Source organism: Salmo salar, chromosome ssa02, assembly GCF_905237065.1.
Source record: "Salmo salar chromosome ssa02, Ssal_v3.1, whole genome shotgun sequence".
In the NCBI taxonomy this organism is placed as follows: domain Eukaryota; kingdom Metazoa; phylum Chordata; class Actinopteri; order Salmoniformes; family Salmonidae; genus Salmo; species Salmo salar.
Window position 1 is genome coordinate 85,520,821 of NC_059443.1, and position 15,266 is coordinate 85,536,086.

At 44.0% G+C, this 15,266-nt stretch overlaps 1 protein-coding gene across 1 annotated transcript; it reads right to left on the bottom strand.

Annotated features, from left to right (window-relative positions):
* Positions 1-2,261: 2,261 nt before the first annotated feature.
* Positions 2,262-7,225, bottom strand: LOC123732426 (zinc finger protein 3-like). The gene is made up of 2 exons (XM_045711555.1): positions 6,543-7,225; positions 2,262-3,233 (listed from the first exon to the last, which is right to left on the bottom strand). Exons 1-2 carry the CDS (start codon positions 6,985-6,987, stop codon positions 2,632-2,634), a joined length of 1,047 nt encoding a protein of 348 aa, XP_045567511.1. The 5' UTR covers positions 6,988-7,225; the 3' UTR covers positions 2,262-2,631.
* Between the last annotated feature and the right edge of the window lie 8,041 nt (positions 7,226-15,266).

The following is a 15,266-nucleotide window of genomic DNA, read 5'->3' on the forward strand; positions in this document are numbered from 1 at the left end:
AAAAATGAAGACAATGTTCCATTCTGTCCTCTTCCCTTTCTGATATTCTGCATAGCACCAGGGACATATGAAAGACAAGCCTGACCTCTCCCCTCTCTGGGCCCCAGGTGACTGAGCCCCAGCTGAGGGAGAAGTGCAACTGCCAACACCAGAGTCCAAAGGGATACATTCTGTTGTGTCTTTGGCTATGCCGGATTAAGTGATATGACATGCTATTCTATAAAATCCTTTCTCTGTAATTAATATCCCCTGATTCGCTAATCATGTAAATGTAATTAACTAGAAAGTCGGGACACCACGGAAGAGTGTTTATAGAGCCGTTATCTTACGAATAAACTCTTAAAGACTTTAATATTTTACATCGATAGCCGTCAATATTAATCCTCATTTTATTTTCAGTCTCATAATGAAAGTTGTAAATTCTTGGTTTTCTTCACGAACCCTGGCTAACAAGTTGAATCAGCAATCCAAAATTGGGTTTAATTATTTATTTACTAAATACCCAACTAATCACACAGAATTACATATACACAGAATACAAATGATGTCGGTAGATTGGTCGTAGATGCTGGCCGGGTTGGACAACAGATCTTCCTGTCCTCAGAAGAATGTCAATGGTGTTAAAGTGGATACGTTGTAGTATCTTTGTCTGTGGTAGACTGGATCCGTCGTCCGTCCTTTCCTAGCCCACGTCTACAGCGGCCGCTGCTAACTCAACGGCTAGGAAGTATCACTTCTGTAGTGAATAAGTTCAAAGTTCATACCATTCACAACCAAAGCTCACGTTGGCTTAGTTCTGTACTTGACATGTGTGTTCTTGTAACGCAGAGGCTGCAGACCTCACGTAGTGGAACCCACTGGTTACATTGTGTCATTGTCTTATATAGTGGCGAGGGGAGGAGGGTGTGTTTCATCATTTATAACCCCTGTCTCATCACAGGGGCGGGCCACTGATCAAGCAGGGCACTTTCCTTATGAAAACCCAATTCTCTCAATTGGAAGCTAAAATTACATTTAATCTCCTAACAAACTATTTCAATAACAAACATTTCAATTGCATAACAATTCCATGTGACTCTGATAACTAGAGGGTGTATACTTTCCCAGGTACAGTTTATGTCGTCCTGTCATCAGTCATAATGTCTCAGATGACAACCGAACTGACATCCATACTCATTAAGTTCCAAAGCATATTTCCAGCTGGTTTTATTACCAAAATATGGTTCCTTTTCCCCATTTGTTTGATGTTCCCAGACTCTCTATATTCAACAAAGGCTATTCAACAGTCCTTCAGTAGGGTCAGAAAGAGAGGGGAAGGGAGAAAGGTATTTATGGGGGGGTCATAAACCTTACCCACAGGCCAACATCATGACAATTCTAATGACAAGTATCTCACATAAGCATATTATACAAATAAAAGATCTTAATTATCTATGTTACCCAACTAATTCTGATTCATCCGCCACATCTAAAAATATTTTCATTATTATTCTCACAATGTCAGACAGACATTCTCAACAGATATTTCCCCATTCTACGCTTGACAAGAAGTTCCCTCAGTCCACCACGTGGCACTGTGCTTACACATGGTAACGGCTGTGCGTTTAATTTACCCTCTCTCTCTCAAGCAAACGTTCATGTCGATAAATCTCACGCTTTGCGTGGAAATTATCCCACGCATTTGGTTTTACGCACAGATTTGTATAAACGAGGCCCCAGATCTGAATCACATCCGTGACCCATTGCGAGATCTGAAAACAGCAGTTGGTGGAGGGCAACTTAATAGACTAGTCCTGTCCAGGGGAAGAACTTGTACATCAAGCTGCCTCACACTACAGACACAGGAGATAGGCTCCTGTTACTATGAGCTGTTCAGCCTCCGACCGCAAGGTACTACAGAGGGTAGTGCATACGGCCCAGTACATCACTGGGGCTAAGCTGCCTGCCATCCAGGACCTCTACACCAGGTGGTGTCAGGAAGGCCCTAAAAATTGTCAAAGACCCCAGCCACCCCAGTCATAGAATGTTCTCTCTACTACCGCATGGCAAGCGGTACCAGAGCGCCAAGTCTAGGACCAAAAGGCTTCTCAAAAGTTTTTACCCCCAAGCCATAAGACTCCTGAACAAGTAATCAAATGGCTACCTGGACTATTTGCATTGTCCCGCCCCCCCCAACCCCTCTTTTACGCTGCTGCTACTCTCTGTTTATCATATATGCATAGTCACTTTAACTATACGTTCATGTACATACTACCTCAATTAGCCCGACTAACCGGTGCCCCCGCACATTGGCTACCCGGACTATCTGCATTGTGTCCCGCCACCCACCAACCCCTCTTTTACGCTACTGCTACTCTCTGTTCATCATATATGCATAGTCACTTTAACCATATCTACATGTACATACTACCTCAATCAGCCTGACTAACCTATTTTTTACTTAAAATCGCACTGTTGGTTAGGGCCTGTAAGTAAGCATTTCACAGTAAGGTAAACATTGATTTGATTCTGATTTTAGACATGATCATGTCTCCAGATGAAAAAACATCCACAAAAGTAAACCTATGTTTTTTATGATTTCATATAAACAATATGATTTCATTTGGCAAGAACAAAAACACACATTCTCAGTCAAAAACATAAGTCAGAACACAGCCTCTCTATTCTCTCATGTGATTTCAGGTCCTCTGACTGGGAAAATGTCTTTCCACAATGAGAGCAGTGGTATGTCTTCTCCTCCTGTGTATGTACCCTCTGATGTGATTTCAGGTTCCCTAACTGAGTAAAACTCTTTCCACAGTGGGAGCATTGGTAGGGCTTTTCTCCTGTGTGCGTCCTCTCATGCTTTGTCAGGCCTTCTAACCACCTAAAACTCTTTCCACAGTGGGAACAGTCGTAGGGCTTTTCTCCTGTGTGTATTCTCTCATGTGACTTCTGGCTCCCTAAACAGGTAAAAGTCATTCCACAGTGGGAGCAGTGATAAGGCTTCTCTCCAGAGTGTATTCTCTTATGTATTTTCAGGCTCCCTAACTGACTAAAGCTGTTTCCACACTGGGAACATTGGAAAGGCTTTTCTCCTGTGTGTGTCCTCTCATGCTCTTTTAGGTTTCGTAACTTAGTAAAACTCCTTCCGCAGTAGGAGCAGTGATGTCGTTTGGCTGGTTTGGGCGTCTCTGGGTCTGGTTCCCCTGAAGGACTCTTCCTGCTTTCAGAGGGAGAGTCTGGTCTCTCTCCTGCCAAAGACAAACAGATTATTTTGTTAAACAGTGGCCTGAATGAAACCTCCACATGATAAAACTGTCTTCCTATGAGGTTTAATCTAGACTACATCCCTCAATAACCCAAGGTCAGTTTTCACAACATTACATCATTAAACGTAAACTTGGTGAGATTTTAAAAACAAATAATGTAGAGCTCCCAAATCTAATCTTGTTCTCATGGGTGTCATGTTTTGGTCGAAAAATTTACTAAAATGGTCGTAAAATGTACATTTCGACTCCCAAATCGAACCGCAAAGATGGTTGGAGGTCCACACATCAGAGAATGTTGGACTTGAATGGGAATATCTGTTGTTTTAAATTATACAGTCAATCCTCCATAAGAAACCTGTTGAAATCATAAAAATAAACAGAATAGAGAGGACCATTTATGTTGACATTCAACGGTTGGACGGACCGGCGGCCATCTTTGTGGTAGTAATTAGAAGTTAAAATGTAAATGTCATTACAATTTCAATGATGTACTGCAGTAGTCTGAAGCAGAGGTGCAAAGCACTTAACTAAAAATACTTTTAAGTACTACCTAAGTACTTTCCCTTGACATCCAAAAGTACTCGTTACATTTTGAATGTTAGCATGACAGAAAAATGGTCCAATTCACACACTTATCAAGAAAACATCCCTGATCATCCTTACTGCATCTGATCTGACAAATACATTGTTTGTAAATTACGTCTGAGTGTTGGAGTGGACCCTGGCTATCCATAAAATAATAAAACAAGAAAATTGTGCGGTCAGGTATGCTTAATATAAGGAATGTGAAATGATTTATACTTTAACTTTTTATACTTAAAGGTATATTTTAGGAATTACATTTACATTTGATACTTTAGTATATTTAAAACCAAATACTTTTAGACTTTTACTCAAGTAGTATTTTACTCGGTGACTTTCACTTGAGTCATTTTCTATTAAGGTATCTTTACTTTTACTCAAGTATGACAGTTGGGTACTTTTTCTACCACTGGTCTGAAAGGACAGGTCCATTCTATGAATTCTATGTGTATAATTGAAATGACACCCACCCTGTATTCAACCGATGGCAGGCAAGACCCAAAAACCTCAGATGATGTAAAGTAGAGTCTAAACTACAACATGTGCAAACATGGAGTTTGCACGTTTTTAGATAATTGACATTAAAAAGGTTAAAAATGTAATAATTCTTTTTTGGACGGGGGGGATTATAAAACAGTTTAAAAACCCTTTTTGTAAGCTTTTAAATGATACCAAACTCAACCGTTTGTCTATTCCAGTGATTAAAACATGGATGTCTCATGGTATGGTGGGGAATACAAAATGAGTCAACTTTAAAATGTGTTTTTTTTAATTTAACCTTTATTTAACTAGGCAAGTCAGTTAAGAACAAATTCTTATTTTTAATGAAGATCTAGGAACAGTGGGTTAACTACCTTGTTCAGGGGCAGAACGACAGATTTTCACCTTGTCAGCTCGGGGATTCGATCTTGCAACTTTTTGGTTACGAGTCCAACGCTCTAACCACTAGGCTGCCTGCCGCTACCTGCCGCCCCCACATCTCCTGAATGTTTTGCCATTCAGGTCCAAAAAGTCACTTTCTGACCACTTCTTCCATGGGCAAACATCTATGGACACTCTATGGATACTCTATGGACACTCAAAAGGGATGCTGTCAAAAAAGTGATTGAATTGAAATGGATTTATCCGCTATATCTACAACAGGGCCAGGCTACATCCTCTATATCTACAACAGGGCTAGGCTACATCCTCTATATCTACAACAGGGCTAGGCTACATCCTCTATATCTACAACAGGGCTAGGCTACATCCTCTATATCTACAACAGGGCTAGGCTACATCCTCTATATCTACAACAGGGCTAGGCTACATCCTCTATATCTACAACAGGGCTAGGCTACATCCTCTATATCTACAACAGGGCTAGGCTACATCATCTATATCTACAACAGGGCTAGGCTACATCCTCTATATCTACAACAGGGCTAGGCTACATCCTCTACATCTACAACAGGGCTAGGCTACATCCTCTACATCTACAACAGGGCTAGGCTACATCCTCTACATCTACAACAGGGCTAGGCTACATCCTCTACATCTACAACAGGGCTAGGCTACATCCTCTACATCTACAACAGGGCTAGGCTACATCCTCTACATCTACAACAGGGCTAGGCTACATCCTCTATATCTACAACAGGGCTAGGCTACATCCTCTATATCTACAACAGGGCTAGGCTACATCCTCTATATCTACAACAGGGCTAGGCTACATCCTCTATATCTACAACAGGGCTAGGCTACATCCTCTATATCTACAACAGGGCTAGGCTACATCCTCTATATCTACAACAGGGCTAGGCTACATCCTCTATATCTACAACAGGGCTAGGCTACATCTTCTATATCTACAACAGGGCTAGGCTACAACCAGAACGTATTAAACTGAGACCTCATTAAAAGATGCCAAAAAATAAAAGTTGTCCATTTCTACTTATAAAACGGGTCATATCATTAAAAAGTACCTAGAGTCCGTGTGAATTGTTTGAAGAGTAGGCTATATCATTACAAATGATATGTCTAAAAATGAGCTGGAACAGAAAGGCTACTTTTGAGATATTAATATATAAAAATACATCTCATAATCTAGACTCTATATATTAGAGCACACTATAAGGAACATAATGACTCCAAGATAATCTAGACTCTATATATTAGAGCACAATGTAAGAAGTATAATGACAACAAGATGTTGTCTGTATCATGTTCACAGATCATAGGTCTGACAGTATAATGACTAGATGTTGTCTGTATCATGTAGGGGTCAGAGGTCATGGGGTCTGACAGTATAATGACTAGATGTCTGTATCATGTCCTATAATGGCCCTTTTATCATGGTTTTCTCAAACATGGTTTGTGTTACAAATGTAAAAAACATATCAAACATACTTCCTCCAATGATGTTTCTATGAGAGAATTGCCAAAACAATATATTCTGAGATACGAAAAATATTATCGGCCCACGTTTGCATGGAATCGCGCTCCAGTGTAATGCAACGTAATTTGAGTCATGATAAGAGCAAGTCCATTCTGTGAGACATTAAAGGTGGGATTTTGCGTGTAAATCCATTGTTAACGTGTTGTTGGTGACCCGCTCTTTGGTGGTATACACATCTTAGTTTTATCAATTCCTACATTAAACAACATATTCAAGCATAAACATTCAGTCGAACTTCGCTTTAAAACCACGCATTTTAAGACAGTACTTACTGGTCTTAATCAGATCTCCTGTCTCCGCCTCCTCTTTCAATGTGACAGTCATCTCCCCCTCCTCCTCTTTCACTCTAAAAACTGCATCATCCTCAGTCTCTTCCTCCTCTTCTTTAACTGTAACTTCCTCCTCCTCTTTCACTCTGAACGCGTCTTCCTCTTCTTTCACTGAAACGTCTTTCTCTTCTTCTTTCACTGTAACAGCCTCACCCTCTACTTGTTGTTGTATTGTAACAGCCTCCTCCTCCCCCTCCTCTTTCACTCTGAACGCGTCTTCCTCTTCTTTCACTGAAACATCTTTCTCTTCTTCTTTCACTGTAACAGCCTCACCCTCTACTTGTTGTTGTATTGTAACAGCCTCCTCATCCTCTTTAACGAGAGTCTCTTTCTCCGTCCAGCAGGCCTCCTCTTCTTTAGCAGGAGGAGAGTAGCTTAGTGAGCTCATGGTCGGAGATGTTAGCTAGCTAGCTGGCGTTCGTTAGCCTAGTAATAGGCTAATTTATCAAGCCAGCTAACTAACAACGTATATATGAAATGAAATGGGGAAACTAGCTAGCTATTAGACATACGTATTTTTAAAACACAGATGCAACTATACAACGATTTTTGTCTATAAAGGTAGTGAGGTGTCTGACTAGCTGTTGTTGTTGAAGAAACGTCCCGTCCACTAGATTATACGTCACACAGGCAGCGTCGCCTGAAAGACGCACACATCGCCGTCAGCTGACTGGAGTGGGAAACGCAGTTGAGATCAATGTTTATTTTATTTCCAGACAAAAAAGCTCATATTTTTCATTTCTTTCATCACATAATAATAAAATAATGGGCGGCAAGTAGCCTAACGATTAGAGCGGGTTCAATACCAGAGCTGAACAGGAAAACATCTGAAAGATTTGTTGATGTGTCCTTGAGCAAGGCACTTAACACTAATTTGCTCCAGGGACGCTGTTCTACTGTGGCTGACCCTGTAAAACAACACATTACACTGCACCTATAATACTACTATGACTGACCCTGTACAACAACACATTACACTGCACCTATCATACTACTATGACTGACCCTGTACAACAACACATTACACTGCACCTATCATACTACTATGACTGACCCCGTAAAACAACACATTACACTGCACCTATCATACTACTATGACTGACCCCGTAAAACAACACATTACACTTCACCTATCATACTACTATGACTGACCCTGTACAACAACACATTACACTGCACCTATCATACTACTATGACTGATCCTGTACAACAACACATTACACTGCACCTATCATACTACTATGACTGATCCTGTACAACAACACATTACACTGCACCTATCATACTACTATGACTGACCCTGTACAACAACACATTACACTGCACCTATCATACTACTATGACTGACCCTGTACAACAACACATTACACTGCACCTATATGGTGTTTTTGTATATTATTAGGAGATTTCCAAAGGAAAGCATGTGTTGATTGATTAGTGCAGATTTGTAATGAGTATCAATTTAAAGCATATCACCAGACTGCATACAAAAGAGGCACTGCACGCAAGTTATACTAATCTCACTGCAAATGGTGAGGGGGACCCCAGAATAATAATTTCTGTTGTAAAGAAATTAGTTCAACCACCACATTCACATTGACAACCCCAACTTCTGTCTCTGAAATGATCCATAATATGAGGTCATCTACCTGTCCCTTGGACCCTGTTCCCACAGGACTCATAATAGTTATCATGTTGATGTCATATTGACAGAGTTGTTGTGAAGATGGGGAGGGGGTATGTCTGTTATAAAAAGATGTCCTGTGTTTATGACACAACAAAATCAACTGTACTAGTTGTTCAGGCTGTGGTCTGGTCCCGTCTTGATTACTGTCTGGTAACAGGGTGAGGTGCAGCAAAGAAAGACCTAGCAAAGCTAGCCTATAGGCTGTTGTAGCCTGTAGGCTGTTGTAGCCTGTAGGCTCTTGTAGCCTGTAGGCTCTTGTAGCCTGTAGGCTGCTGTAGCCTGCGGGAACCTTTCATGAATAGTGTCACGTTCTGACCAGTAAGGGGTTATCTGTTATTGTAGTTTGGTCAGGACGTGGCAGGGGGGTATTTGTTTTATGTGGTTCGGGGTGTGTGTTTATGTGGAGGGGTATTTGATTTATGTATTCCGGGGTTTTGGTCTATGTTCTATGTTAGTGTATTTTCTATGTTCTAGTCTAGTCTTTTAGGTTCTATGTTTAGTTTATTGATTTGGCCTTCAATTGGAGACAACTGTTCCTCGTTGCCTCTGATTGAAGGTCCTATATAGAGGGGTGTGTTTTGTTTGGGTTTTGTGGGAAGTTGTTCTTTGCATAGCTGTGTGTTGCCTGCAAGACTGTTTGTCGTCCGGTCATTGTTTTTGTGTTTTATTTTGTAAAATACACATGAGCATTCACGTACCTGCTGCGCCTTGGTCCATTCACTACGACGACCGTTACAGAACTTCCCACCACAAACGGACCATGCAGCGGGGAAAGGAGCAGCAGGTGGACTATCGGGAGTTTTGGACTTGGAGGAGATATTAGCCGGAGAGGGACCATGTAGAGAGGCTGAAGAGGACCGGGAACGCTACAGGGGAACACGGCTGGCAAGGAAGCCGGAGAGGCAGCCCCAATAATTTATTTTGGGTGGGCACATGGGTAGCTGGGCCAAGGGTAAGCCCTAAGTCAACTCCCCATGCTTATTATGGGGAGCGTGTGGTGAAGAGAGTGCCAGTGTATGCGGAAGTGCGCACGATCTCGCCCATGTGCACGCACAGTCCGGTGCGAGCGATCCCAGCCCCTCGCAAGTGCCGTGCTAGAGTGGGCATCCAACCTCGAAGGAGGATGCCTGCGCAGCGCATCTGGCCACCAGTGCGCCTCCTAGGCCCAGGCTATCCTACGCCTGCTCTACGCACGGCAACCATCAGGCCTCTGCATAGCCCAGTTGGCCCTGTGCCAGCACTCCGCTCGTACAGGGCTACTATGACCATCCAGCCCGGACGGGTTGTGCAGGAGGTGCGCTCCAGACCTCCAGTGCTTACCCATGGTCCAGTGTATCCTGTTCCCGCTCCACGCACTAGCCCTGAGGTGCGTGTTTCCAGTCTGGCACATCCAAAGCCAGCACCACGCACCAGGCTTCCAGTGCGTCAGCCCAGTCCAACTTGTCCTGTTCCTGCTCCTCGCACTAGCCTTGGGGTGCGTGTCTCCAGTCTGGTATCTCCACTACCAGCCCCATGCATCAGGCTTTCAGTGCACAGTCCCCGTCCAGAGCTTCCAACGACAGTACCCCGTCCAGAACTTCCGACGACAGTACCCCGTCCAGAGCTTCCGACGACAGTGCCCCATCCAGAGCTTCCGGCAACAGTGCCCCGTCCAGAGCGTCCGGAAACAGTGCCCCGTCCAGAGTGTCCGACGACAGTGCCCCGTCCAGAATGTCCAACGACAGTGCCCCGTCCAGAGTGTCCGGCGACAGTGCCCCGTCCAGAGATGGCCCAAAGTCCGGAACCGAGTGAGACGGCCCACAGTCCGGAAGCGAGTGAGTTGGCCTACAGTCCGGAACCGAGTGAGACGGCCTACAGTCAGGAACCGAGTGAGACGGCCTACAGTCCGGAACCGAGTTAGACGGCCTACAGTCCGGAACCGAGTGAGACGGCCTTCAGTCCGAAACCGACGCAGCGAGAGTCGCCCTACAGTCCGAAATCGACGCAGAGAGAGTCGCCCTACAGTCCGGAATCGACGCAGCGAGAGTCGCCCTACAGTCCGGAATCGACTCAGCGAGAGTCGCCCTACAGTCCGGAATCGACGCAGCGAGAGTCGCCCTACAGTCCGGAATCGACGCAGCGAGAGTAGCCCGACAGTCCATAATCGGCGCATCCAGAGTCGCCCTTCAGCCTGAGGTCTCCAGCAACACACATCAGCCCGAGGTCTTCAGCGATGCGCCATAGCACAGAGACTTCGGGAGGGGTAACATTAAATATGTATTCAGCGGGGGTGGACAGGTTAGGTGGGGGACTTAGGCCAGAGCCTGAGCCACCTCCACAGTAGGAGGATTGGGGAGGGGGGGTGTAGCACGGGAACCTTCGGTGACGGCAGCCACCCTCCCTTCCCTCCCTTTATTTTGGGGGGTTTATTTTGTGTTTATTTTTTTGTGTGAGGTGCATCCGGGGTCTGCACATTTGGGGAGTGGGGGGGGGGGGGATACTGTCACGTTCTGACCAGTAAGGGGTTATCTGTTATTGTAGTTTGGTCAGGACGTGGCAAGGGGGGATTTGTTTTATGTGGTTCGGAGTGTGTGTTTTTGTAGAGGGGTGTTTGATTTATGTATTCCGGGGTTTTGGTCTATGTTCTATGTTAGTGTATTTTCTATGTTCTAGTCTAGTCTTTTTAGTTCTATGTTTAGTTTATTGATTTGGCCTTCAATTGGAGGCAACTGTTCCTCGTTGCCTCTGATTGAAGGTCCTCTATAGAAGGGTGTGTTTTGTTTGGGTTTTATGGGAAGTTGTTCTTTGCATAGCTGTGTGTTGCCTGCAAGACTGTTTGTCGTCCGTTCATTGTTTTTGTGTTTTATTTTGTAAAATAAACATGAGCATTCACGTACCTGCTGCGCCTTGGTCCATTCACTACGACGACCGTTACTAATAGTGATTCTAGAGGATGTGACGCAGCAGTAATCTGGTCATGACCCATAGAGATGGCTGCCATGTATACTTTCAATGTAGATAAGGACTTCCCTGCAGCCATCAGCTCCTGGAGGACTTCCCTGCAGCCACCAGCTCCTGGAAGACTTCCCTGCAGCCACCAGCTCCTGGAGGACTTCCCTGCAGCCACCAGCTCCTGGAGGACTTCCCTGCAGCCATCAGCTCCTGGAGGATTTCCCTGCAGCCATCAGCTCCTGGAGGACTTCCCTGCAGCAACAAAAAATTTAACTCCTGGATGGTTTGTCCTCGGGGTTTCACCTGCCAAATAAGTTCTGTTATACTCACAGACATAATTTTAACAGTTTGAGAAACTTTAGAGTGTTTTCTATCTAAATCTACCAATTATATGCATATCTTAGCTTCTGGGCCTGAGAAACAGGCAGTTTACTTTGGGCACGCTTTTCATCCGGATGTGAAAATACTGCCCCCTATCCCAATGAAGTTACACTGAAGTGATAGATGTGCAGAAGATGAATGTGCAAGTAGAGATACTGGGGTACAAAGGAGCAAAAAAAGAAAATAACAATATGAGGATGAGGTGTGCTATTTACAGATGGGCTGTGTACAGGTGCAATGATCGGTAAGCTGTCACAAACCTGTCACAAATCGTTGTGACAGGAGGTCCGTTTCGATGAGGGAGTTCCCATGGTTGGGAGGTTGTTCTCTGTACAAGGTCTGAAAACACGTGATGCTGTGGCTAACTTGGAGCAACAAGTAGAACTGATTCTCTCTCTCTCTCTCTCTCTCTCTAGCGTGATCTTCCTAAAGTCCTGAGTGGATCAACGGAATTGGTGGAAACGCCTACAGCAGCCTCCCGTTGGGCCATCTGAGTGATAGGGCATCGACCCCCCGATGTGGGCCTGCTGGACCCTTTATGGACAACCACATACGACAATTGGTTGAGTCTCACGATGCAAACAGATCGACGATGGTCGTTCCGAATCACGCCCAGATCATCTCCACTACCGTGGGCTGTATCCTCCAGTCTGAAGGAAGAGGGCTTCCTCTGGAGAGAAGATCTGCTGCCTGATTCTTCACCCCCGGCAGGTATATTGCTCTGAGGGATGTAAGGTGTCTGTTTGTCCAAAGCAGTAGGTCCCATTCTACCTGATGCAATGGCCATTGAGAGAGCCGTGTCATCAGTCCGCCCTGGCAGTTGTTTTGTTCAACCATGTTTGTGTCGTCTGTCCGTGTCAAGTTGTCCTGTCAGCACTGAGAGGAATATGAGATGTTGTCCTCTCAGCACTGAGAGGAATATGAGATGTTGTCCTCTCAGCACTGAGAGGAATGTGAGATGTTGTCCTCTGAGCACTGAGAGGAATATGAGATGTTGTCCTCTGAGCACTGAGAGGAATATGAGATGTTGTCCTCTGAGCACTGAGAGGAATATGAGATGTTGTCCTCTCAGCACTGAGAGGAATATGAGATGTTGTCCTCTCAGCACTGAGAGGAATATGAGGTCCTCTCAGCACTGAGAGGAATATGAGATGTTGTCCTCTCACCACTGGGAAGAAGTGCCGGAGTGCAAGATGAACCGGCCTTGAAGCTCCAGTAAGTTTTTTATTTATTTTTATTTATTGAATATTCGAAACATACAATATACTTGCAGTGAAGCCGCTCAATAACGACATCATACCAGTCATCCAACAGATTCCCATTCAGAGCGTCAAACAGAAGCATCCAGGGTCAATGCCCTGCTCAAGGGCATGTTGACCGATCTACCACCAGGCCAAAAAACCTGAACCCGAACCCTCCAAGATCCCCCCACAGTTCCCCAATAGCTGTCCCTCAACCATTCGAGACCACTCCCACAGTCCCCCCCCAGGAAGAGAAAAAAAAGACAGTTAATTCCATTCCCCACCCCCAAGAACCCCCCAATGCACCAACAACCAAGAGAATGAACTAATGAGATAAAAGGAAAAGACAGAAGAAAACAGCAAACAACAATGCAAAAAAATTCTAACAAAATAATACATTTAAAACAAAGGACATCAAGGACAACTGAAATCATAACAGCAATGCCAACTGTATATGTTTGTGTGCATGTCTGGCACAATTACATGTATGTGTGTGTTCTTGTATGTGTTTGTTTGAATGAGAGTTTGTGTATATGCATGTGTACAAACACCTGCACGGCATCAGCCTCAGGCAAACCGGCATTAGTTGTAAAAACACTGCCACTTAGTGTCACTACCACATATCTACAACACATTAAGTGTGAGTCCTCAGGTCACTACTCTACTACCACATATCTACAACACATTATGTGTGAGTCCTCAGGCCCCTACTCCACTAACACATATCTACAATTCTGTGTTCTGTTAGACAGGTAACTCTTTATCCACAATATAGCAGGGGGTGTAAAGCCATAACACTTACATTTCTCCAGCAGCAAACTATGATCGATAATGTCAAAAGCCACACTGAACAGCCTCCACAATCTTGTAGGACTCTTCCTAGAACTGGCCGCCTGGCCAAACTGAGCAATCAGGGGAGAAGGGCATTGGTCAGGGAGGTGGCCAAGAACCCGATGGTCACTCTGACAGAGCTCCAGAGTTCCTCTGGGGAGATGGAAGAACCTTCCAGAAGGACAACCATCTCCGCAGCACTCCACCAATCAGGCCTTTATGATAGAGTGGCCAGACGGAAGCCACTCCTCAGTAAAAAAGGCACATGACAGCTCGTTTTGGAGTTTGCCAAAAGGCACCTAAAGGACTTTCAGACCATGAGAAACAAGATTCTCTGGTCTGATGAAACCAAGATTGAACTCTTTGGCCTGAATGTCAAGCGTTACATCTGGAGGAAACCTGGTATCATCCCTACGGTGAAGCATGGTGGTGGCAGCATCATGCTGTGGGGATGTTTTTCAGCAGCAGGGACTGGAAGACTAGTCAGGATCGAGGGAAAGATGAACAGAGCAAAGTACAGAGAGATCCTTGATGAAAACCTGCTCCAGAGCGCTCAGACTGGGTCGAAGGTTCACCTTCCAACAGGACAACAACCCTAAGCACACAGCCAAGACAAAGTAGGAGTGGCTTCAGGACAAGTCTCTGAATGTCCTTGAGTGGCCCAGCAAGACCCCAGACTTGAACACGATCTAACATCTCTGGAGAGACCTGAAAATATCTGTGCAGCAATTCTCCCCATCCAACCTGACAGAGCTTGATAGGATCTACAGAGAAGAATGGGAGAAACTGTGCCAAGCTTGTAGCGTTATACCCAAGAAAACTCGAGGATTTTATCGCTGCCAAAGGTGCTTCAACAAAGTAAAGGGTCTGAATACTTATGTAAATGTGATATTTCAGGGGTTTTTTCATATACGTGTTGTAGATGTATATAATGAAAGTCCACTAATGGCATTCCACACTTTATTAATATTCAGACCAAAATATGTTTAATTCATCAATTCCTTTTAACAATCAGCACCTGTGTTTTCTCTGATATGGTGGAATAATGCTGATGGGAACATTCATGAGGTAGTGTTTTAATATTACTGATGGGAACATTCATGAGATAGTGTTTTAATATTACTGATGGGAACATTCATGAGGTAGTGTTTTAGTAATACTGATGGGAACAGCCATGATGTAGTGAATGTTTTAATAATACTGATGGGAACATTCATGAGGTAGTGAGTGTTTTAATAATACTGATGGGAACATTCATGAGGTAGTGAGTGTTTTAATAATACTGATGGGAACATTCATGAGGTAGTGAGTGTTTTAATAATACTGATGGGAACATTCATGATGTAGTGAATGTTTTAAAAATACTGATGGGAACATTCATGAGGTAGTGAGTGTTTTAATAATACTGATGGGAACATTCATGAGGTAGTGAGTGTTTTAATAATACTGATGGGAACATTCATGAGGTAGTGAGTTCTTCATGTCAACAACTTATCAATGTTCTAAGAACGTCATCACATTTTCATACTCATTTAGCATGATGACTAGTACACAAATTAACTCAATGTAACACAGACAAAATTCAAGATGTTTCAA

Excerpts from the sequence above, each read along its gene's own strand:
- LOC123732426 (XM_045711555.1), bottom strand. The coding sequence starts at position 6,987 with ATGAGCTCACTAAGCTACTCTCCTCCTGCTAAAGAAGAGGAGGCCTGC. Across the intron at positions 3,234-6,542 it reads AGGAGATCTGATTAAGACCA|GAGAGAGACCAGACTCTCCC; the intron begins GTAAGTACTGTC and ends TGTCTTTGGCAG.